General features: G+C 40.9%; 2 protein-coding genes across 13 annotated transcripts in view; one reads left to right on the top strand and one right to left on the bottom strand.

Annotated features, from left to right (window-relative positions):
• The window catches only part of LNX1 (ligand of numb-protein X 1), a 148,615-nt gene extending 127,670 nt beyond the window's left edge, over positions 1-20,945 (top strand). For all 9 annotated transcript variants that reach the window (XM_057366805.1, XM_057366806.1, XM_057366803.1 and 6 more), the window contains 5 exons: positions 4,282-4,419; positions 10,075-10,252; positions 12,135-12,354; positions 19,065-19,223; positions 20,237-20,945. In XM_057366805.1, coding sequence (XP_057222788.1) covers positions 4,282-4,419; positions 10,075-10,252; positions 12,135-12,354; positions 19,065-19,223; positions 20,237-20,372 — 831 coding nt within the window. In that variant the 3' untranslated portion in view covers positions 20,373-20,945. The remainder of the gene's footprint in view (positions 1-4,281; positions 4,420-10,074; positions 10,253-12,134; positions 12,355-19,064; positions 19,224-20,236) is intronic.
• Positions 20,946-21,874: 929 nt separating this feature from the next.
• Positions 21,875-24,063, bottom strand: part of FIP1L1 (factor interacting with PAPOLA and CPSF1) — a 38,521-nt gene continuing 36,332 nt past the window's right edge. Inside the window, exons 15-16 of one of the 4 annotated variants that reach the window (XM_057366812.1) lie at positions 22,887-23,024; positions 21,875-22,133 (exon numbers count right to left, since the gene is read on the bottom strand). In XM_057366812.1, the coding sequence (XP_057222795.1) occupies positions 21,986-22,133; positions 22,887-23,024 (286 nt within the window). In that variant the 3' untranslated portion in view covers positions 21,875-21,985. The remainder of the gene's footprint in view (positions 22,134-22,886; positions 23,025-24,063) is intronic. The other 3 variants (XM_057366811.1, XM_057366814.1, XM_057366813.1) reach the window with 3 other exon arrangements.

The following is a 24,063-nucleotide window of genomic DNA, read 5'->3' as shown; positions in this document are numbered from 1 at the left end:
CTAATTTCCCCTCCAGAACCATTTTGTTTTCTTTGTTTACAGACTATGTTTTTAGAAAACTTTAACACAAAAAGCGAAGCCAAGAATCTTTTGTTGTTTTTATCTCRTATTTATTGCTGTTTTTATACTTGTGCAATTCTGAATTTCATTTGGAGGCATGTAGAGCATTCACATATTGAAGAACATCATGGGCTTCAATGATAAGATGTGAAATCCCCCTGGCTGCTTCCCCCTTCTGACAGGTGTAATCAAGGTCACATAAGTCAGATTGAAACAGTCAAATCCATGCATTTTGTGGAAACCATTCCTCTGTTAGCATAGATTCRCTGTTGGTTGTAGCCTACTTTTATTGTGAAATTTATAGCATAGGTGACCAAAATGTCATTACCTTACATAATGCCATTTGTTGAAATTCTGGTCCAGCATCTTTCTGGATTACCTTATGTAGCTCACTAACTGGGAACAGAAGGCAGAAGGGGGAGGGTTTAAATTCTCTGAGGGCAACAAGTCTGGAATGAAAAAGTTTCTAAAAAGCTAGTATTCTTGGAATAGTTCTTTATGGCTACAAAACAAAGCACCAGTGCTTCATAAGCAAAAACCACATGCAGCCTAGAGATGAATGGAAAAACTTACTAACAAGACTATTCATATACAAGTGTTTAAAAATGCAACTAAAGCCCTTATTGGCCTCTAAAGAGTGGATGTTATTTATAATAATGCTTGAAATGCACACCAGTCTCTGGGAATTTAAACAACAAGCCCATCAAAGGGGAAACTCAGGTTTCCAAACAGCCAGGATTATACTGCATTGATGTGAGCTCCATGAATCACATTTGTCTAATGCAAAATTCCCGGAACCTGTGTCTTTTTTGTTATGTTTTTTCACCAATTATCATTTGCCTTTCCTGTTTCCATGTTGTGCCAGAGAAAAACCGTTATACTGAAGCCGCAAGTGTTTTGCATTTGCTTCTTACACGAAAAGATATTTCACTGTGTCCTCTSATTTCTCAACAGTATCCTGCCTGTTGAGGCCTCAGCATGTCACTTGCAGTGCTTTGAGGTCTTTTAATTTATGCTGGTGGAAGCTACAGATAAACCATTGGTTTCTTTAGAAACAGAACTAACATTCGCTAAAAGGTGCAGTGGCTTGTTAAACCAAGCCCAGCTAGAGGATTGTCAGATTCCTGTGGAATCTGATTATTTTTGACTTTTAAATAATGAATAATTGAGACAAATCTGATTTCAGAGGCCTGTAGGAATTACACACTAGCATATGTGAAGCAGTTGGTAATCAGTAGATTAGATGTCTGGCTGTATATAAGCTCTGAGCTCTGTCACAAGAACTGAAATGAAGAAAACGTGTAACTGCTAATAAGGAACGTGTGCACATCATAACACTTGGGAGTTTGCTGTMTCCTATTTGTCACGTCATCTTTAGCCATGGCTTTGTGTCAGAAGTGGCACTTTTAATCTAAATAACAAGACATTCCACATCTGTTTTCCATGAGAGTGACAAGGAAAGGAGCAAGGTAAAAGATCAGGACTGCTCACATGGGCATATCAAGCTAAGCTACATGGGCTGAGTTAGACTTTACTGACCCCAGATGTTCACCCTCCTCTTCAGCACCTTACCCCACTGTAGTTCAGAGCAGCTGCTAGGGACCAATGAGCCCCTCTTCTTCCCAACAACTGCCTTAGACAAGCAGGTTGTGATGTGGAGCACATCCATGCTCTATCATCCCTGCAAGAGATGGGGCAGCTTCTGCCAAGAGCAGCACTGCTGCCTCTCTCTAAGAGGCAATTACCTACTGTATGCTCAGAAGTTGTTACCGTGTCTCTSCCTTCCTGATTGATTTGCCTTGGCTGTAACAGATTTTAATTCTAGTAGATTGTTTCAGCTATTACTTGCACYCAGTATCAAAGTTAACCCCCTTTCTTTAATTTTCACTTCAGCATAAAATACAGAGAAAGAATTTGTGGGAAAAGCAATTGTTAAGGGGGTGGGGGGAGAGATCAGAATGAATCAGCAATTCGCATTCTGATCAGTAGAAACATCAATGGGTTTTTGTACGGATGTAAATACAAAAGCTGTTCTTGTTGTTTGGATAACTTTCTAAACCACTTTGACTTCTGAGAAACTACTCAACTTAACTGGCCTGTAGACAAATGTGATATTGCAATGGAGACTCTTGCTGAACTTTTGCTAGTTGTTCTATGAGAATTAATCATGTTTACAACCTTTAAATAAGCAGCTTTGAGGCTTACCATGTGGCAGACGATGAGTTTTAAAAAGAAGTTGCGTTAAGTTGAAATCATTCATTTTAGAGAAAAATGTCTTTTCATGGGGCCACATGCCCTTGGGAAGTTTAATCTTGTATTGTTCAGTTCTACCTCAGTCATATTACAAACTAGGGACCAGGGTGGTTTCCTTTCTCCCAGAGTGCAGAATTCTGCTTGTGGGTACCAGTTTAGTCCAGAGTCCATTAATTAATATTCCATAAAACCAGATCTGTTAAAAATTACTAGAAAGTTATTTTGAAATACATGTGTATGCACCAAAGGATATTAAGAAGCTGTGCAGATTTGAGTTTCTAGTAAAAAAAAAATTGTGTCCCCCAAGATACTAGGAAAGCAACAAAYAAGTCACATTTTTTCCTTCACTGAAAACTGCACAGCTTGAACATGTATATTTTAGGCTTGAGATGGGAGGTTTAGGAGAGGTAGGTTGCTTTTCCTTAACTAAAATGACATTTTCCAAAGCTTTTCTAAACTCTTAGTTGACTCTACTGCTAGTGAATTCASCTCCAGAAAGGACAAACCAAGCTATAAAAACAAAAATCCCAGAAACTTCCTCTGGCTTCTGTTAATTGTCTGTGGGAGATTTGATTTCAACAGCACAACTGGATCTGGGTTTGCTTTTCAGCTGCTTGTTCAGCGCCAGCTCTCCCTGGAACTTCTCCCCAGTGAGCAGGGCATGTCACATGCGAGCAATCGAGCCAGGAGGTCTGATGCCTCCGGGGCTGTGGTATCAACAAGCATTGCAACTGCAGCCCTGGGGGCACCAGGCCTCTGGATGTGTTTGTGGGGTCTTCACGCTAAACACTGAGCAGTTCCTCAGGTATAACCTGAGAGCAAGCAGGCAGGAGTCCCTTTGCAGTCTGGTCCTTAAGAGCTCCTTCTGCATGGCACAGCAGGTCTTTAGCCTAGAGAGAAGGGAATTAGAGGATTAATTTTTACATCTTCTGAGTATGCTTCTATAGCATCGAGGTTATTTCTATACTGTTCTTCATTTCAGTTCAGTRTGTTGGTTTGGCTTGATGGCAGACATTTATGATTTATCCAGGAACACCCCACTCCCTCTCAGCTTTATCTTTGTAGCACTGTTGTCTTGAACAGTTTCATATGAGCCTTACTGTGTAGCAAATGAAGCCATTTGCTTCTAGGGAAATAGTGCTGATTCAGTAAGACAGGAAAAAAATCACCTGTACACAGGTTGATATTAACACTAATATCAGGCACAGACAGACCACCTTAAAAATAACGAGCAAACATTAACTTAGTAGAAGTGTTGCAGCATCTCTCAGGCACACRAATATTTTAACAGCATTGTGCAAAATGGCCTTGAAGTACTTCTTTAATCTTGTGTTCATTGCTTTCGAAGCTACTCTTTCTTGAGTTTGAGTTACTTTCCATCCTAAACTCCATTGCTCTGAGTGCTTGGTTATGCCCACCCTCTTTCTCTGTGCTCTGCTGCAGTAGGATTTAATTTCTCAGCATAAAATCCTTTTTCTCCCTTTCTTTAAGCTTCCCTACATTTGTCATGCTCACTGCATACAGGTGGACTTAATTACATTGTTTATTCCYGCTTTCACCAGAGAAGGCATAAGCACATACCTCTTTTTCAGCTTTCCCATCCACTGGGCAGTAACAGCTCTGGTTGTCTGTCTGTGTCTCTACCGTGGTAGGCAAATTGCTGCTTTGCAGTGCTRCACACAGGTGTAGGTGAGAGCTGATCAGCATTCACTGTGATGGATCACTGCTTCCAGCCAAATATGGGGCAGGTAGAAAGGATTTTTTAGAGTTAACATGAAATTTTCAAGARAAGTATTAAGTAGCTGGCAGCAACTTTTTATGGTTTTATTCACCTGAACTGATGCTACTGCTTTATGTCATTGCAAGCACATTAATGGGAAATCCAGACAATGTTTAAGTGGTACCACTCTGGGGCTGAGGTGTGGGGGTTTGTTGCACTGGGGATTCACGCTGTACCTCCTCCCACAGGCCAGTGAGAAGCAGGTTCACTTCATCGTGTCGCGGCAGACCCGGCAGCAGACTCCTGACCTCTTGCAGGAGACGGGCTGGAGTTACAGCGCTGGCAGCTCCCAGCCTTGTGCCRCCGAGAGAAACAACCCCGGCAAGGTGAGGGCAATTGGGTGGGTTCTGTGCCATCCATGGAACAGGGGAATGGGAGGGCAGCTGGTGTTTTCCAGGGTGTTATCTCTGGTTTTTGTCACCAGAAAAAATGTGTTTTRCATGGCAATTTAAACACAAAAGCTGTGCTGCTCATTGTTTATCCACTGTTTCTACCCTGACTGTGCCTGGGCTGGGGAGAGAAAGAGAAGGTAGTGGGCAGTGATGGGGCAAATGCTGACATGCACTCAGCATCCTGGTCATGGCCACAGAGCTGACCAACAGTGTGAACCAACACAATGCGCTCCAACAAAAAAGAAAAAGTTTATCTAAAATTTCTCTGTCTGTAGCAAACTCTTCAGACAAAAATCTTTCATGGCCTGAAAGATTCCCATAAGCTGCTTGAAAATTATGGTAATTACTAGGCTGTTGTTCATTTGTTAAGATCCYCATGTCCTGACCCAGTCTGCAGTTTGGCAGCAGATGGCAGCTCTGGTCTCCCTGGCTGCTGTGAGCATGAGGACTGTGTGGAKCTTTGGACCCAAAGAATGTTGGTTCTGCTCTCTGGCAGCACCTGGAACTTGCATGGTATGGGGTCTGCAAAGGCTGGCATTGTGCAGCATGGCTGGGCCCAACCCAGGGACACAGCACAGAGCAGCTGTCTTTCCCAGATAGTTACCAAACTGTCCCCCAGCTCCCCTGTTTACCTGGTCACACGTATGATTTGTGCATTTAGACCTGCAATATACTATTTGCATAAGGCAGAGAGATGCTGGTACTCAAACGTATGAAGTTTTAAAGTAGGAATGCAGCTAGGGTTTTGAAAATGCATTCTCTGACTTTACTCAATGTTATTYTTTGCATTTTTGACAGAGCAAAGCATTTCCTTCAGGAACTGAATTTATTTCACTAAATTTGAAGTCATATGCCTGGCTAATTTACATTAATGATCCTGAATGTCACTACGTAAGCAAACCCATGCAAGTTTGACCCTGGCCACCAGTGTCAGGGGTGCACTGGGGAGGTGTACAGGCAGGGCTTAAATTCATCCTACTTGATGGATAGCCACTTGTGTCCTTAAAGGGACCTCTGGACCAAATACCAKGTGCACAGCTGTCAGCCATGAGACAAGTCTAGATCTGGATTTTACAAATGTTAAAATATATCCATTTTTGCAGGTCTTTAAAAACTGGTTTTATGTGTTCAGTGGTTTTATATGTTAAAAGATCCTAGTATATATTTACCTGTTTTTAGTTTTCCACAAAGTGACAATCACAGGTCCTATTAGGTGGGATTAGATCAGCAGGAGTTAAAGCAGAAAGCAGAGTCACTGTTCAGTAACGACTACCAAGTAGCAAGTAGTGCCCAACTAATCATGCATCTGCAAGGCATTACCTTTTAATGAAGGAATTATTTCCTTAGGAAAACGTGTGTAGGACAGCAGTTAGCTTGTGTTGCTACAGTATGCTTCCTAGGGAAGCTCCAAGCACCTGCTAATTCTGCCATGTTGATCTGATTAACTGATACCACATGGGATTATTTGGGAACATGACTTGTCTCCTTCTAGCCTGACATCCTCATTTTCTCTTCCAGTACCAAGAGGTGTTAGATGGGAATTCTTAGTAAGTCCAACAATATTTTGCATAGCTGTGAGATTGAAGGCATAGTGTTGGCTTTGTAACAGTCCTTGAAAGACTAATGATGAATTGCTGTGAGGACTGTGAATCATCTTTTGTTGGATAGGCCACCGCTTTCAGGGGGATTTACAGTTTGCCACAAGAGRTGAGTACTACATAAGCACATGAGTGGGTGTGCTGCTGTGGGCTTCTATCCAGTGCCACCATTTGGGTGCTTTCCAGAGAAGATTACAGCCAAAAAAATAAAATTCTGAACTCTTCCTGCCTCCCTTCAGCTTTGTGTGTATGTAGTGGAGTATGTGTATGATTTTCTATCAGAAAAAATGCTCTGGCAATAGATCAGCAGATCACTACAGCCGGTAGACACAGTGAGCTTCAGGCATTGGAGACTTTTGGTCTGCAACAAACATTACTGGAGTGTTAGTTGCCCTTTTATAGGGCATGACTGCGTCAGTTTAAATTTTTCATGCTATTTTGCTGAAGGTTTAACTGAACTTAATTTGCAATTCAAGATCTTTAAACTGGCTTTGGAAGACTTAAAAGTTATTTATTTTAAATAGACATTAGTGCAGCAGTAATGCTTGCAATCCTAGGGCTTGAACAGTGKCCTAATGCAGCACATGCTCCTGCCCAAAACCAAGGTAATGTTTGTTGGCTGGAGCTCACTGTCAGGGGAGCTTCCTATGAGTGTGTGGTTTGATGAGTCTGCTACCTACTGCCATCAGTGGAATTGCTTTATTATGGGTGATTAATAGAAGATTGCTAGCTGCTTTGAAGTCTGGTTCATTTTAAGGCGTTGTTTGTCCCCTGAGCTTACTGTAGGAGGAGATATTAGAAAGTCAGGAATGCTCTCTTTGAGGGACACTGCCCTTACCGTAGATCATGTACATAGACATGGGCTGAAATCTGCTCTCGGCCCTTGGCTATTGAGTATCAAGACTGGCAGCCGTCTGGCTCGAGGGGTGGCTCAGGAGCACTTTGGGCCAAGCTGTTGGCCTCAAGACAGCCAACATCCATCTGTACGGCGTGAGAAGGCAGCTCTCTTTCAGCCCAGTGCCAAACAACTGGATAAGAGGAGGATGATATCCTCTGACCACGTCCTTCTCTGGTGGCAGTKGTGCCAGGTGTAGGGTTTGCCAAGATACTGGTCCTGCACAGGGTCTCATGGTTCTGTTTCCCTCTGTGCCGAGATAGGGGAAGCGCAGCCCAAACTGTTCTGGCTGCTCCTGGGATTCAGAAAAGAGGAGATGTCMGAAACACTTTCTTGTGCAGCTGAGGTTGCAAAGCCAGGCTGTAATGCATAAACAGGCCAGATTCAATTCCTTTGAAGTCGATGGGAGCTTTGCCAGTAATTTAATAACACTTGTTTTTAATTGTAACTGTTTTCTTACTTCTTTGGAATGAATTGCTTAGTACTTAAAGCAAAGAAAATGTTGCTGGAGCAGGCGATGTTTCCTGGCCATATGAGCAGGTTAAACTTCAGGTGAAGTACATTTTCCAAACAGACACAGCCATGTTTTTGCCTGTGAGACACGTGTCACTGCTTTGATGTTGTGATAATCTGCTGTAAATATTTATTTTCCAGTAAATATACARAAAARRAAAAAAAAATAAAAAGAGGAGGAGATGAACTGTTATGTTTTTCTTCTTCTGACCTCCAAGGTCACTTCAAAATGACAGAGAAGGACAATTGTTTAGAGGAGAATGCACTGAAATGCAGTTGCTGATAAACACTGCCTTTTAACTGGTTTACTTGCTATCGATTATACCTCCAAGCAAGTTCTACGTGTGTTTATAAAGAAGGCTTTACTTTCCTTTCATCACTGCCTTCGTCTCAGTCAAGTCACCCCAAATCCTTTCTGTCTGCAGCCATGTAACAAATGACATGGGAAAGAGTAGCTTCAAAGGAAAAATTGGTCCTTTGTGGTTGAGCATACAAATACTGGTACTTTTATAATTCTTCATTGAAATGTAGCACGACAATTTGTTCCCAAGTACTACTTTGAAATTTTTCTCTCTATGCTGGTTCATCAAAAGTAGCGATAAATCAGCTAATGCTCTAATGTTTTTGTTGTCCGAGACATGACGTCCACTGCATAAATAATAGAACTGCTTGGTCACTCAGAGCCACAAATAGAATACCAATTTCATGTTTTGCTACAAAATTTCAGACTGCAATTTTGTGAAAACTAGTAGTGYCCCTACCCTATGCCACATGTTTCAGGAAGTGGCCTTTTCCCAATAGAAAGCCAATCCTTTCCAAGGGAAAAAGGACATTTTTGCAAAACATGGTTGAAACGTTAAGTTTAATTTGCATAAAGATAGAACTATTATGTTTAAAATATTTACACCCTAAAGACAAAGGTGTAAGGTWAAAATATCTGGATCAGGACATAAAATTTATCTGGATCAGAGCATTTTCTGAAGGTTTTAAACCTTCAGAAATTTTTTGGTTTGTTTGCAAGCCCTAAGCCAAATTACTGCCCGTGTTCTGCATGGACTGGGCCTAAGATGTCCAAACAACTGTGTTAGTTTGGTTTTTCTCCCAGAGACTTGAGACAATTCCTCTTTCCACTGAGCTCTTTGCCTTTTTGTTACTGGAGCTCTGTGGCAGCCACTGTTCATCAGCTCAAGCCCATAGAAATCCTTTGCTAAGCTGCTAGAAGGTCTCATATTTTGTGGCTAATGTGGCATTGCAGAAATCTTGACATGGAGTTAATTCCACTAAACATATCTTAAAAAAAAAAAAACACAAATCAAAGGCATGGTTTGCCCTACTCCCATAAAAAAAAAATTCTTGCTGTAATCTTCCTTTGTCCATCACTGTCACTTAGGGAGACATGGACTCATCTTCTCCACTTTCTGTGCCGCTGGCTCAGGAATCAAGGTGAAATGTCTTTGTGAGATGTCGGATTTCTAAGGAGATTATTGTGGCTTTAGATGAGTTTTATAGATTATTTTTGCATATCATGAATGTGAAGTCATATTTGTGAATGAGAAGTGGTCTTTTTAAATATACATTTGAGATGTATTTAGAAGCATGCTATTATATATGAGCCTGGAATGGATGATGCTGTTCCTGCAAGAGGGGCTGGGATTGTCAGGAGTTAATGACAGGAGCACTKCTTCTGAAATACTTAAGGAAAGCAAAGCAATTAACATTTAAGTCCAGATTCTATTCACTTTTTGAATTTCACTGTTAGAACTGAAGGCATGGTAAACATGGTATTGACTTCATAGGTTCTGTTGGAGCTTGCATTGCAGTGGTTCTCCACCCTGAGGACACCTGTGCGTTTGTTTCACCCTCACTCATGCTAGTTATTGCATGACCAGTTTTGTGTATTTAACTTCTCCTATTCAGGTGCAGAAATATAGGGATGACTGTCCCAAAGTGACCCTTCAATCACAAGCACTGAGAGCACCCTGAAAACTGCTGGCTCTTCACTGTTAATGCCCTTCTCTTTTCCTGAACAGAAACACTTATCCTTCAAGTGTATTTCTTCCCRTAACTTACACAGAAACACAGATATCTGGAAGATCAAATGAAGTATGTCTCTTCTAATATGTCCCCAATAGTTTCATTCCTTAAACCCAAGAGGACTGCGTCTCACTAACTGTTCAGATGATGCCCAGACTGCAGGCATTAATATAAGAAGCACAACCTGATAGTCAAAGAYACAAGGACCACTAGTGATATTAATACCAAGAACTTAATTTTTCTTTTAAAATCAAATTCCTTATTTACATTTCAAAGACCTGATTCTATTAGCCTTAGCACTAAAACAACTCTGGTTTTGGTGGAGCAGTGCCTGATTTTAACTATTAAAGCACTGTTATCKTGATGGTAGCTCTGACTGCAGATGCCTAATCCCCAAAGGGAGACCTGTCAGGCCAAGTGTGGTAGATGGCTGGGAAGTGCTTTGGTATTCCCTCCATAAATATTTGTGTTGATAGAAAGTGCCAAAGCTGCCGGGGAGGTTGCCATGCTCATGAAGTCTGTTTGTTGTTGCTATTGTCTCCATCACAGAGCACCATTCACACTGTCACTTGTCATGAGAAGGTGGTGGCTGTCCGGAAAGATCACACAGAATCGCTGGGAATGACTGTGGCAGGYGGAGCATCTAACCGGGAATGGGATTTGCCTATCTATGTGATAAGTGTGGAACCTGGAGGAGTTATCAGCAGAGACAGCAGGATAAAAACAGGTAAAAAGGAGGGATTTTGAAAGCCTGCTTTAAATCAAGGTCTTCTTTCGAAAACTGGGGGATAGTGAAACAGCTTCACACTGACATCTTCAGCAATCCTATAGATTTTGGGATGTGTCAGATTAGACARACTCAAGTCAGCTACTAGACAAGGTATAATATGCAGCAGTAATCATCTCTGTGAAGTAGGATGTGGGACTATTCTGCTAGGAAAAAGGATAAATAGATTTTCACATAAAAATTAGCTTGTCCCACTATCTCCTAACACCTGATATATTCATTGTGCAACCCTCATGTGTTTTTTAAGTCTTTTTTTGTGCTTATTTGTCATTGCATTCATGAATTTGAATTAAATATACAGAAGCAGAATTCCATTAGATATGAAGCCACATTAGTGCCTTGTGGCTCAACATCATGTCTGGAAATTTTGGCTTCCTAATTCCATTTGACTTCTGATGGAACAGTGATAAAGCTAATAGTTTCTCTACTTCTGCACAAATAAGCCTTTRGAGCCGATGAGGAACGTATTTCATGAGTTGGTTTTGTGTGAGTAGGTGGACAGCAGAAGAACGATGAAACACTCAGGTTTCAGGATGTTACATCTTCAAGAGGGAAGTCCCCCAGTAACTTGCATGCAGCAATGACCCAGCTCACTTGCCCTTCCTCAGCTATGTTTTCCTTTGATCCAGTTACTGCCTAGAAGAGAGAGGGAAATCCTGAATTTGAGGGAAGTGAAGACACCCAAAAATGGGGCAGGATAGCTACAACCCAGCCAGGTGCAACAAGCCTTGGTCTCAGCACCCAGCAGAAACTTCCCCTTTGTGTCTGCTCAACAAAACCCATGTGAGATAACGACAACAGGAGCAAAACAGCAGGTTTCCCCTTTTCTCCTGTTGTGAAATGACTGCCTCTCAGTGGGATACACTTTCCAAAAAGTATTCATCATGAGGCAGCATGGAAAATTCAGTCTAGTTAATTTGATAAAATTAGAAACAAATGAATATGTGATGTTATAACAGCGCCATAGGCCTCTGATTTAGAGCAGCTCAGGCTGTTACCCTTCTCACTGGGGACAGACCACAAGAAGAGGTTGATGTTCACATTCCAGTGCCTGGACTGCCAGTGATAATCTCTGCCTGGAGAAGCATCCAGACCAAGCTCCAAGGGCACCCAGGAAAGCCTTGGAGCAGGAGCCTACTGTGAAGGGTAGCAGAGTATTTGGCATTGTGCCTGCTTGCACAACATTAGTGATGTCTTTATTGTTCTCCCTGGAGTGATTGAGGTCAACTTTGCATTTTTCTCTGAAACCGTTGTGCCTACATTATAAATAAGGCATACAGAAAGATGGTTTGGCTTGGGGCCATTCAAACAGGCATTAATATGAAAATAATAGCACKTTATTCCACAAAGCAAACTAGGAAGAGCCAATTGGAGTGGCAGTCCTCAGCTTAAATAGAACTGGGAGAAAAACATCTTTCAGCTGTCGGGTTTCAAGCTCAGGTTGAGCAAAAAAGTTGTTAGCTGGAATTGGACTCCAGAGACCTGRACCAGTACGAGGCACCCATACCAAAGCTTGTAGGTACAGCAGGAGCCTAACTGTTTGTTCAGCTCCAGATACAGGACGTGATGTGGAAAGAAACCAGGACCAAATCCTCTGTCCAGCCACACCATGGTTCTGTGTACAGGAATCTAGACCCTTCCCTCGTGCCTGTGGCATGTTTACTAGCATATGCTTYACATCCACATTAAACGAGAGGATTAACAAAAAGCCTCATCAGGCAGCCAGTTCTCGGCCATGGCTTTGGCTCGCTTGTTTGTGGAGGTGGGGAAGGGATCCTGGAAACACTTGCAGGGTTTTTATCATCYGTTTTATTGGTCTCAGGTGACATCCTTCTGAACGTGAACGGGATTGATCTGACAGGAGTCAGCCGCAGTGAGGCCGTTGCCCTGCTGAAGAACACCAACTCCTCAGTGGTTCTCAAAGCCCTGGAGATGAGAGCATGCGAAGCCCAGGAGGAGCGGCGACCCCCTGAGGACACACAGGCCACCTCTGAGAGCAGCGAGTGGTCACCATCCTGGGTTATGTGGCTGGGGCTGCCACGGTAAGTCCACAGATTGCAACCTCTTGCTGAGGGGGAGTGGGAGGAAAGATTTGTGTTTTCTGGCAATTCTTTCTTTTGGCTTGATTCATTGCTCTGACATCTTAATTAAATCCAGGCTCTGTCACTGATTAGACTTTAAATACCTCCCTTTTGTAAATGGGTAAGTGTACATGGCAAAATAGACACGCAGGTCCCCTTGCAAGGGAGGGTAGGATACTGAATTGTTTCAATCTTGAAAACATACCTGGCACTTAGGGAGTGAAAGGAAAATCTTGCAAGGATATAGGATCTTGCCAAACTGGAGTTTAGGCTCGACCACCCTGCAGAAGGCAGAGATACCCCTCCTGCAACACTCAAGTTGCAAAGCCCTTTTTAGCCAAATCCAGCTGAATTGTTTGACTTTACCCAGATGTTGCAAAGTTCATGCAGTTGGCCAGTATCTCCAAATCACCTCTTTTAACCCCACCCCCGACTGAAAGAAGTCCATTTGTCATACACAGGAAGCAGCTGTGTTGTCATTTCAGTCAGGATAATAACAGCCACATCACATGTCACTAAGCTCTCCGTGTGCACAGTCTAATACCTACAGCTTCCACGAGATTCCATAAAGTATGAAATGAGGACACATTGTGAATCTGTGAATATGCAAAGCTGGGATCACAGAGTTGAAACTGATGCTGAGTTTTAAGGAGTGAAGAATTTAGCTTGTAAGTTCCTCTTGACTGTACTCCTAACTCTGGCAGCAGTTCAGTGTCTCTCTTTTATGGGAGGTCATGAAAAGATAATCTGCAGAGGAGGTGGGCTTTTCTCTAGGCACAGTTTCAAGGCTCCTCTTCATTTCCAACTCTTGCATTACACATTTTCCTCTTTCTAGCTGGAGCCATTTTGAGCTCATTCTCCTTGCAGCAAGGTTGCTGGGAGGGCCAGATGTTTTTTGGGGCTTGGTCTGATGCTACTGACTGTATAATGTGCTAAAGGCACTGCAAGAGCAGAAGGCAGTCTGTGTGTCTGTCCACAGGCAAAAGGTTTCTTCTCCAATGGAGAGGACCAACGATGTCTTTCTACTTGTGAAAGAAAAGCAGTAAATGGATGACCCTTAACTTGCTACCCCAGGCAATGATAAACTTTCCTCACCCAGTCTCTATGAAGACAGGMAGGCCCAGGAAGGTTCTCACTCCTGCTAACTTCTTTTACACTCCTGAGCTTGACTAGTAGCATGGCACAAGAGCATGGGTAATGCTCTGAGTAAGGAARCAGCAACAGACTAGAGGCCTTATAGATGCTGCAATATGCAGTGCTGAGTCTTGCCTTCCATCACCATCCATTTCTAGATGGATTGAAACCATTGCACCCTGCCTGTGCCACCTTCATTGGGCTGTGTAGAAAACCTGAGCTGCCTGGTCGTCATCTACTACTCATAGCTCCCTGAAGTTTCCACTATCTTAGCATGACTGGGGAGATAGAGGACAGAGCTCCACAGTACTGCAGGCTTGCACCCAGAGTTCACATCACTCAGTTCTACTTCTCAGTTTGAGAAGAAAATGGATTTTCCCATTTTTGAAACAGTTTCTGAGCTTGCTCTATCCTTCCTCCTCTGAAGGCTGCATGTGTGCAGGCATTCCAGCCCTTTTGGTCTGAAGGAAAGTCAGCCCCAATGTCAGCAAGGCWGAAGACAGGAGTTCATTGTAAGCCTATCCCCAGCTGCGACACCGTGCACCGAGCACAGTATGGCCCTTCTTCAAAGAGACAGGGGGACATTGGTATGCTGAGCAGGGACCCTGCTCCCAACATCACACTAGTGCCTGGGACAGGGACCAGTGTGCTTTAGATGTGATAGTAACAAAGATGCACTGTATTCTTATTAGCAGCTGATTGGCTGAACAGGGGCACAAGAGGATCAGGTTTGGGATTTTCACTAGGTATTAGCAGACCCTTCAGTCTTCCCAGCACAAGAGTGCTCACCCACTTATTGTTCTGATTYTCCAGGGCCCACATGAGACATCTGGCAGTCCTTCAATGAGTTCACACTCTAGGATGTGTATCACGTTAACTCAYTGCGCTCCAGGTTGAGCATTTAACCTTTCTCTATCTGGCTTTCAGTTGCTTTTGGCAAGGATCACATCTCACTGGATCCCAAGATATTGTCAGCAGTCTCATGACGTTTTCCAGGCTGTTAGAGAAAATTATACTCTGTCTAAATAGATGTGTGACAGTTCCGTCCTGGAAAAAGTGCCTGATGCATGGTTATGGGGCAAAATGTTGAACAATCATCCTACTTTAATTAAAACTATTTGCTAGAGGGATCGCTCCAAGATATGCGAGTCTAAGAATGTTTGGTACAGCTAATGGAAAAGTAGAAATGTCAAAATCATGATTATGCAAGATAATGCAAAATACTTGGGAAGGTGGGAAGGGAGTGGCACAACTATGTAAGACAAATAGAAAAGGCAGTGAAACTGGTAGGCCGGGAACAGTTTAAAAAAGAGGAGGTTGGATAGCAGATTATTTAAATTCTTTTGAGAAGGGAAAGATGTGGCTCTAGACAAGCCCTGTAAGTGCAGTTTGCGTATCTGTTCAGAGCAAGCAAGATGGGGTGTTCAGAGGCAGCTTGACCTTATGACTTGGAGTGGGATGTTCAGGTTCAGGAAACTGAGGGGACAGGAGAGTCTTTCCTTCTGTATTCTAAATCCATGAAATATTGAGGAAAATCCTGTGAATGTTCCCATAAAATGTGCTGAGTTGAACTAAATACTAGAGCATGTCTACAGATCTCTCTGTCCATGACCRAGGAAGCAGAAAACAGGCTGACATTAATAACAGTGATTAAAAGTAGTTTACTGTAAATGCCTGCTTTTCCATACTAGAACAGAACTCTTCCCTTTCCCAGGCACTGCATGCACATTATAGAGATGGGTACAAGAGACACACATATTGAGAGTTAGGGAATTATACCATTTTTATGGATGAAGTTGGTAGCAGTAGAAGTTATCTGATTTCTTGCACTGAAGCTGAAAGACTTTGAAAAGCCATCTTGCTAATTTAACATTTGTGGGTCTTGCTTAAATTTCGGTCCTCTCCTTGTGAAATCTTAGAATTGTTTTTTGTCACTTTTGTATGGCTTAATAATACATAAACAGGTCCTCTGTTCTTTCTGTAGTATGATTCAATATGTGGTGGTTATAAAATACGTGCACATGTGCATCTGACATCTGTCAAAACTTGGCCTGCATGCAAGCGGAGGGGCTGCGGGCTGGRCGGCGGGAGGAAACAGTGATGCAGGACCTTAAGCATTCTCACCCGGAGACTTATTTCAGGGTAGCTAATTTAATTGTTTGTTGTTTAGGAAGACAGATCTCCTTTATTGGTCGAGGGACATTTTGTTGTGAAGCATACACAAAGGAAGTAACAGGGAGCAGCTGGCAAAAAGCTTTTCCCCAGCTCTGTGATGCTGCTTCTACTCTTGCTTGTTTTCCTGCTCTCCTTTCTTTGCTCTCCTCACGTTTCCTTCCCTCAGCTAGTACTTAAAATACTTTTTAGATCATCTTGTCATAACATTTAGAAACATTAGTACTTCATGCAAGTGCTTTCCTTCATCTGCAAAGTGAGATGAGAAAGACAGGAGGTAGCCAAAGTCATTCTGCAAACCTGGGGCAGAACAAGACATAAAACATGAAATTAGGACAGAAACACCCCTAAAGTAATGCAGTCCAGGCTGTAGAACTCTGATGCAAGCAATTCTCAAATATTACTTACTCCGCTGCGAYTTGTGTACTGTAATAGGGCAGGAGGAGGGAGTTATTGCTGAAGTCCTCCTGCAGCTGGGCTGGTTTTCTTTCCTAGAGCATAAGGCTACTTGTGCTTCATGAAAATCAGCCAGAAATTGTACATTTAACTACTTGAAAGCAGGCACTTTTAAATTCATGCATCAGTAACTAATGCCCAGTGGTAGTACTTCTTAGAATAAGACCCTGTGACTAGACACTGTATATCCCCAAATCTTGTATCTGAGGCAGGTTCACACATAAATTATTCCTTATCCTGTCTGTATTTRCAGACAGGTAGAAGACTGTGAGCTGCTCTCTACCTAGGCAGGAGATGGTTTTCCTTAGGCCAGTTGCAGTTTAGTGGGTTATGGCCATTTGACTGGGTCAAAACACCCAGACAGGGGCTTTCATTACCACAGAAACATAATCTATTCAAAGATACTAAGCATCCTTACATGATTTTATTTTCTCTCTGTGGTACGTTCTGGCTTGTCTTTATGATTAAACAGACCTACATGAATGGACTCCCTTTGGGCCACTCTTTGCTTAGGCAGAGCAGAAATCYCTGCTTAGGCACTGATCTGTTTGGAGCAGGCAGTACCTCGTTACACACAGCTCAGCTTTGCCTGCCAGCATCCTTTTCATGTTCCTGACAGCACTGACAAACAGCTGATGGATGATGCTGCCATGCATACCTCTAGAGATCCCACAGGATGGAGATAAGAAAACACCGAGTTACAGGCATGAACACATCCTAGACCTCCTTATTCTGTCAAGAGTCCGTTTCTAGCTATGGCTGTTGTGATGGGTGGGACTTGCATCAATACCCACAGCAGGATGACAGAAAAAGAGGAAGAGCTCATGAGAGTAAACTCATGGGTCAAAAGACAGGGAAATCGATCACTCATTACTGTTGTGGCCAAAACAGAATTGGCTTGCAGAACTTAAAACATTTAATTACCAATTTGGATATTGGGGACCAAAGAAGACAAACTTGTGAACACTTTGGGAAACCCCCTTTTCACAGACTGAGCATTGCACCAACACCTCTTTTCCTGACTTCCATGTCTCCACTGCTTTATTGTCACTGCAGGTTACACCCAATCCCTTTGGTAATGCAGAAGGCAGCGCAGGGGCTTGGAGTTAGGATAAAATGTTTTCTCTCTGCTGTTCCTGGGTTCCCATGTTTTCTCTGCTGTGGTAGAGAGAAGAACCCTAATGTTATTATGTGGTGGCTATTTTACTTAAACTCATTGTACATGTAGCAATTATGTATTTATGCTTTCTAGACCGATGGAGACCATGCCTTATAGACTGCATGTATAGAATGCACATAAGCCACGTTTGGGTTCACTGCCTTTTCTCCTCCTGTCTTTACCTGCTTGTCTGCTACTTTTCTATGGCATTAGGATTTAGCTGTCTACCTTTCAGCTTCAGGAATGTGYTCCTTAAGGCAGTGAGTGTAGCATTGGGCAGCAGAGACCCTGCCCCAAAATCAACACTGAATTAATGGTGCTAATGGCTGAATCCTGGCATTGCTTGGTCATGACCTTGATAAGTACCATTAAACATAGAGGGTTTAAGTGATTTTGCACATTGAAGAGGTCCACAGATGGTAAAGTAATAATGCCTGGCTCCTGAGGAGAGAGGCAAATGTCACCTGTTTCTTACATTAGTAGTCAGCGAATTCTTGTGCAAATATTACATACCTACCATCCTGGCAGCAGGTGAATATTTGTAGGTCCTCAGGGACTAATTAGTATTACTGCTGTGAAAGACAGCAAATCCACTATTTGACAAACACAATTTTTAAAACACTAGACATATCAGTCTTTAAGATAAAGGCTATTTATCCTCCTAGGAAGTGTCAGGTGCTTTTTAGAAACCTAAAGTCTCTGAATAGAGCTTGTGACAGTTGCCTACTGTAGGTCAGCCTATATTTTAAGATTTGGAGTAGCAAATGTATTTTCAGTCATTCAGTAATTTCAGTCATTCCTGGGTACAACACTAATGATGAGTAGATTAAATGCTATGGACACAAATTTCTGTCACTCACTCTGTAACTAATGGAATTAATTTGGTTTTTAAAAGAAGGAAACAGAAATTAATGTACCCAGAATAATAGGCAACATTTAAGAGTCTAACAACACTAGTCTTGTTTTCCTCTATTCCTAGTTTTGGAACCTAAGCTTTGAGTGAGCATAACGTACATACCATAAAATGCATTCAAAAGACAAATGAAGGGAGAAACAGATTTCACCTCTCTTACCATAAAATCTTGTGTTAATCATTACAGTGAGGACAAGCTATCTTCTTGAGAGCAGACTCAGTACTCCAAAGCACTGACTTACAAAGCACTTGAAAGATGGATAAGTTTCTCTCATCTTCCATACTGTGACTTATCACATTGCTCAACAAGCTCAGGATCCCTAATTCCACCAATGCCTGTCTTTGCATCTTCTGTCATTTTTTGTAATTTATTCCCTTGGCCYTAAAATTATTTCACTTTGACATGCACCACAATAATAAATGCCTGACCACTCTGACATAGTAAATCACATACAGGCTTGTATCTGGTAGATGAAATAAGATTTTTGAATTTGATTTACAAACATTAAATCCAGTTTTAAGTACTTTTCTCTATCACACCAACTAAATCATTTGCATAGATTTCTACCTTGTAAAAAAAAAACTTAATTAAAAAAACTTACTGAAATTAAAAAACTTACTGAAATGACCTAATTTTACTTTTGGGATAAATGGTTGCAGAAAGCAGTACTGCAGAAACAGAAGAGAAGTGTAGGTCCTTAATACAGTGAAACTATGGTGATATTTTGACTCTTAAAAACACTGCATGAAAAGGGTGCACAAAAAGGCAGATTCATCATTAATGGTTCACTATAAGACATTAACTATAAGACATTTAATTAAACTGGTTTATTTTAGGTATTTGTACAGCTGCAAAGAAATTGTATTACGAAGAAATACATCTGGAAGTCTTGGCTTCAGCATCGTAGGAGGTTATGAAGAACATACTGGGAACAAACCATTTTTTATCAAATCCATTGTTGGGGGAACACCAGCATATAATGATGGCAGAATTAGGTAATGATAACTAAAAAAAGTAGCATTTAAGTAATTTTTTCTTCTAGTTAACTTGTGGGGGTTTTTAAAAAAGCATGTTTTCATTAAAACAGTGATGGGGAGGGGGGAAGGACTCATTGATACAGAATTAACTCTGGGAGATCTGGAAGCAGGACATTAAATATGCTGAAGTTTACCAGATCTGCCTTCATAGCAGAATGTTTTCAGATGCCTAGCAAATCCACTGGTATGTGAATAAGTTAAAAGATGGGTCAATTTGGTAAGTCTGGGGTGGTACAAAGCATGCCAGCACAGAGATTCCCCACATACCCAGTCCTAAACCCGGCCCCCTGCAAACACAAATACAATTGAAGAGAGTAAATGCACAATCATGGCACAAGCTTACTTAATTAACAAGGTTTAAAAGGTAAAGTTGTTCAGAACACAGATCATTCTAGTATCTAAAGAGGGCCTACAAGAAAGCTGGCAAGGGACTTGTTTACAAGGGCACGTAGGGCTAGGTCAAGGGGGCTTTAAACTGGAAGACAGTAGGTTTAGACCAGATATTAAAAAGAAATTATTTAATGTCATTGTGGTGAGGCACTGGAACAGATTGCCCAGAGAARTTGTGGATGCCTCCTCCTTATTTGAGGGCAGGTTTGTTGGGGCTTTGAGCAACCTGGTCTAGTAGGTGTCCCTGCCCAGAGCATGGGGATTGGAACTAGAATCTTTGAAGTCACTTCAACTGAAGCCCTTTTATGATTCTGTGATGATGATTCCCACCTGAAAGAACTATGTTGTGTTTTCTTTCAAATATGTCTAATTAATTAAAAAAAAATTGTAAGAAATCAAAACAAGTGAAGTATTTTCACGTGCTTTATTCCCTTATTCATGAATGGTAGTTAGCCAGAGAAGGAACCATAATACTCATTTCTACCCCTTCCCCGCAGCTTGAGGACATGCTTTGGCATTTGCAAACATTTCAGATAAGCAGTSACCTTGTTTAATTGTTGTCTTGCAATTATTTTTTTCAGATGTGGTGACATCCTCCTTGCTGTCAATGGCAGGAACACATCGGGAATGATGCATGCCTGCTTGGCAAGGATGCTCAAAGAACTAAAAGGAAAAATTACTCTCACAATTGTGTCCTGGCCTGGCACATTTTTATAAAACAAGTCTTCATGGAGAGTATGACAAGTAACTTAACATGGGGAAAAAGAATTAAAAAGGAAGATCAGTCTTTGCTTTTTTGGGGGGGTCAAGTATGTATTTATAAAGAAAAGGTTTGCGAAATTTCAACCTGCTTGTCAAGAAAAGTCAAGTTTAGGCAAAGCAATGACACCTGTCAGAAGGTCACTTCAGAGTGATCCAAGGTACAGACTTAAGTCTTTCCTTCCCTGTGTTCTTAAGGGTTTTCTGTTGTTTTTTTTTTATACATATCTATTTATCTATTTATTGCATTATAATAATAATGAAATTCAAGGAGCAACAGCTTCTGCTCACYCACTTTATTTTGATTTACAAAAAGAAAACCTTGAATAACTTATGGAAATATTTCTTGCAATTTTTCTAGTTGCAATAATCAGGTGAAGGTTTTTATCCAACACACTAATAGCACTTTGATTATGTGTACCTTTTCATGGTCAGCATGAAGCTGGTATTTTCAAGACTTTCAAGTACTGTTTGTTAGTCTGTAAAACTGTGAATGACATTTCTAAAATAATTAAAAATAATTGTAACTGTGTACTTGTACAGACATTATTTTCATCCAAAACCAAATTACCTCGTTTCCCTGGTTTGTTCTGATTAATACTCTTAAATCTGGGATTTTTATATAGAATATTACTTTTAAGGAAGTACACTGCACCCTACTAATGCCATCAAGTCTTCTGAATAGCAGTACAATTTTTCTAGGACTGCATTATCAATCACACTTGATACTGTTCTGCATGAAGTAAATCTGAAAGTGATGATGGTCTTATATGTCTCTTAAAATAGTCCTTTGTCTTTCTCTGTAAATTACTTGTGTTCCACAGTTTTGTTTTTATCTCACAAGCTTGCAGTGGGAAGAGGATATGTTTGTTAATCTTTATCATGTTAAGGACAGCTGTTCCCCTAGAACAAAGACTAAAATGAACTCTCTCTTAAGCCACTGAAAAGCAGTAGGGATGATTATCCAGCTTAATTCATCCTTATGCACCCACACAAACCAGACATAATTACCAAGTGTATCCATCACCAGTGTTCCATTCAACTAACAATCGGCACCTTTCCCACTTTCCCTAATTTTTTTTTTTTGCTTCACATTATTACAAGATTTTTGAAGAGTCTGCAGTTCCTGTCTGTCCCTGTAGTACAGGGTGACCTTTCCAAATATGACTCCAAAAGCTATGCTAAACCCACAGTGTTCCAGATGTTGGTATGTAATAAAATGAATCCACACTGTTTCTAAASTCAGTAAAAGAATGACCTTCCCATTGGCTTATGAAAAAAGGAGACAATTTAATACAAAGAATTTAAGCCTTACTTATATTGTAAGAGCATAAGCCTCTAGCTGTAAGATGTTTTTTCACTGTTTCTTAAAAGACAAATTCAGTCCAAGAATCTTAACATGAAAAATTTATCCTTTTATTTTCAAAAAAAAAAACCAAAGTAACCTTTGATTTCAAACTAACAGAACAAGATTAAGAGCAAATTATTATAATTCCCAGAAAAATAACAAGATTTATAGTAATCTATTTCTGGCACTAATATATATGCAAGTAGGCAAAAATCACACAAGCCTATTCCACAGGGGCAGCTTCAGTGTTTTCCTGTTCAGGAGCAGGTTCACCACTGGCTTCTTTTCCTTCTTTGCTTCTTTTGGACTTCTTATGTTTGTGCCTTCTGTGGCTATCCCCTTCTTCACTGTCATGACGACGCCTGCTGTTACTAAATAGAGAGAAAACATTCCTCAAACACTTGACACTTCAGGCTCTATTTAATTAGAAAGTACCAAAAAAAACCAGATTCTGCATTCATATTTGAAAACTGGCACCTGCTTCCATTCCAGCTCAGAGTATTTGGATGTCAGCACACGAGCAAATTTTTCCTGGAATGGAACATACACCTACCCATCCTGTACTTTTTGTGGGGAAAATGGAATGATTTTTCACATTTGTAACCCATATTCTAATAGCAATACTTTTAACTATGTCATGTACCTATTGGCATTCCTTAATGATTTGACATTCTTGTTGACCCAATTTTCTAAACTTAACTTTTATTTCTAACTTAAAATGCATCATGTAGAACATTTTCTATTAAGTGACCATGAGGGTTATTTTACTTACTGAGAATGCCTTTACTTCTTCTGTTCATGCTGCTGAATGTCAGCTTCATTCCACCTTTTTTCTGACTCACCATTTTTATCCATCTTTCCCCAWAGTCCTAACTTCTGTTCACATACTTACTGTCACATACATCATTCAGTATGAGATTACCCAGGGTGAGTRTTGCTTTTTGCCTGTTCACGTTTTATATGGCAGACTTGTTCCAAGTAGCACATTTAAGTGTTTACAGTCTTTCCACAAAACTCCTGTTTGTTTGGGGTTCTTTTAAAAGTTTACTCTTTTTTTTTAAACTGGGCAAGTCTTTCGTATCCTATTAAAAAAAAAAAAAAAAAAAAAGAAAAGAAAATCAAACCTTCGAGATGACTTGTGTCGAGTCTCTTCTTTCTCTCTGTGTCTCCTGTCCCTGTGTCTGTCTTCTTTCTCTCTACTTGTCCTATGGCGGTCGTAGCCCCTTTCTGCATAGTCTCTGTATCTGTAGCGCTCTTCATCACTGATTTGGAAAGAAGATATTTTCAGGACAGTAAGACAAGGAATATAGCAATAACAAGCTAAAAGACAGAAAAGTCTTGATATTGCTTCTGGGTGTCTAAATGAGTTCCAAAGCTTAAAGGACAATAAAATKCTTCATGTTATACACTTGACTTCTGCAGTTAATGCAATTTTGAAAGGAAATAGCTCGTTAAAAATGAAAGAAAAAAGAATACGTCTCACTGAACCTCTATCTAACTATGAAGTAAGTATGATCCTACCTAAACTTCAGTAATGTTTTTAAGATCAGTGTTTGAAACATTCAACACTTACCAGCACRCTTCTTGACCATTATACAATTTGGGTAAATTAAAATTAGATTTTGGGAGAGTTATCTACTTCCTTACACGGGCTTCAAGAAAAGGAAAAGCTAAGTACAAAGAGTAAAATATACTAATGTTTTGGGTTGCTTTTGAAACTAATTTTTCTCCAGTGCTAGTGCTGTCTCTACTTTCACTTCTSTCTTAGATTTCTATGAAATGCTGTGAAAATATTACCCCCTATCATTTAACAATGCAACTTCACTTCAGATGAACTTTGTAATTATTTATGTATCATGTGAAGTTTCCTGTAACRATAGTTTGGGAGATCAGCAACAACTCCTAAAGAAAGATACAATGTAACCATGCTTTCTAAAGAAGGARTTAAAATCAGTTACAGTTTAGACACTGTTGATCTCACAAAAGGCAAGTGTTTCTGTCTTTGTCAAGATTTACCATGAAAGAAAGTATCTTCCTGAGGTCCCTGGCAGCCCTAGAACAGGTAGAGGGATCACACAAGGAGAGAGCTCAAGCCTAAAGAKATATTTCTCATGTCCTGGTGCGGTGAGAAGTGAGATCAAACCCATTTTATCTGTCACAGCTTGGATCCTCTGGCCATTTCCCAAGTGAGGATATAACATTAATGATTATTACAGCTATGCACAAAAACTTAGAAGGGGGAACACCTGAAGCAACAGCACCAGTCTTTTTATGAAACTCTGTATTACATCACTGAGCAAA

Source organism: Malurus melanocephalus, unplaced genomic scaffold (genome assembly GCF_030028575.1).
Source record: "Malurus melanocephalus ecotype Western Australia unplaced genomic scaffold, MMel_1.1 scaffold_71, whole genome shotgun sequence".
NCBI lineage: Eukaryota > Metazoa > Chordata > Aves > Passeriformes > Maluridae > Malurus > Malurus melanocephalus.
This window is presented reverse-complemented; position numbering and strand designations above follow the sequence as displayed.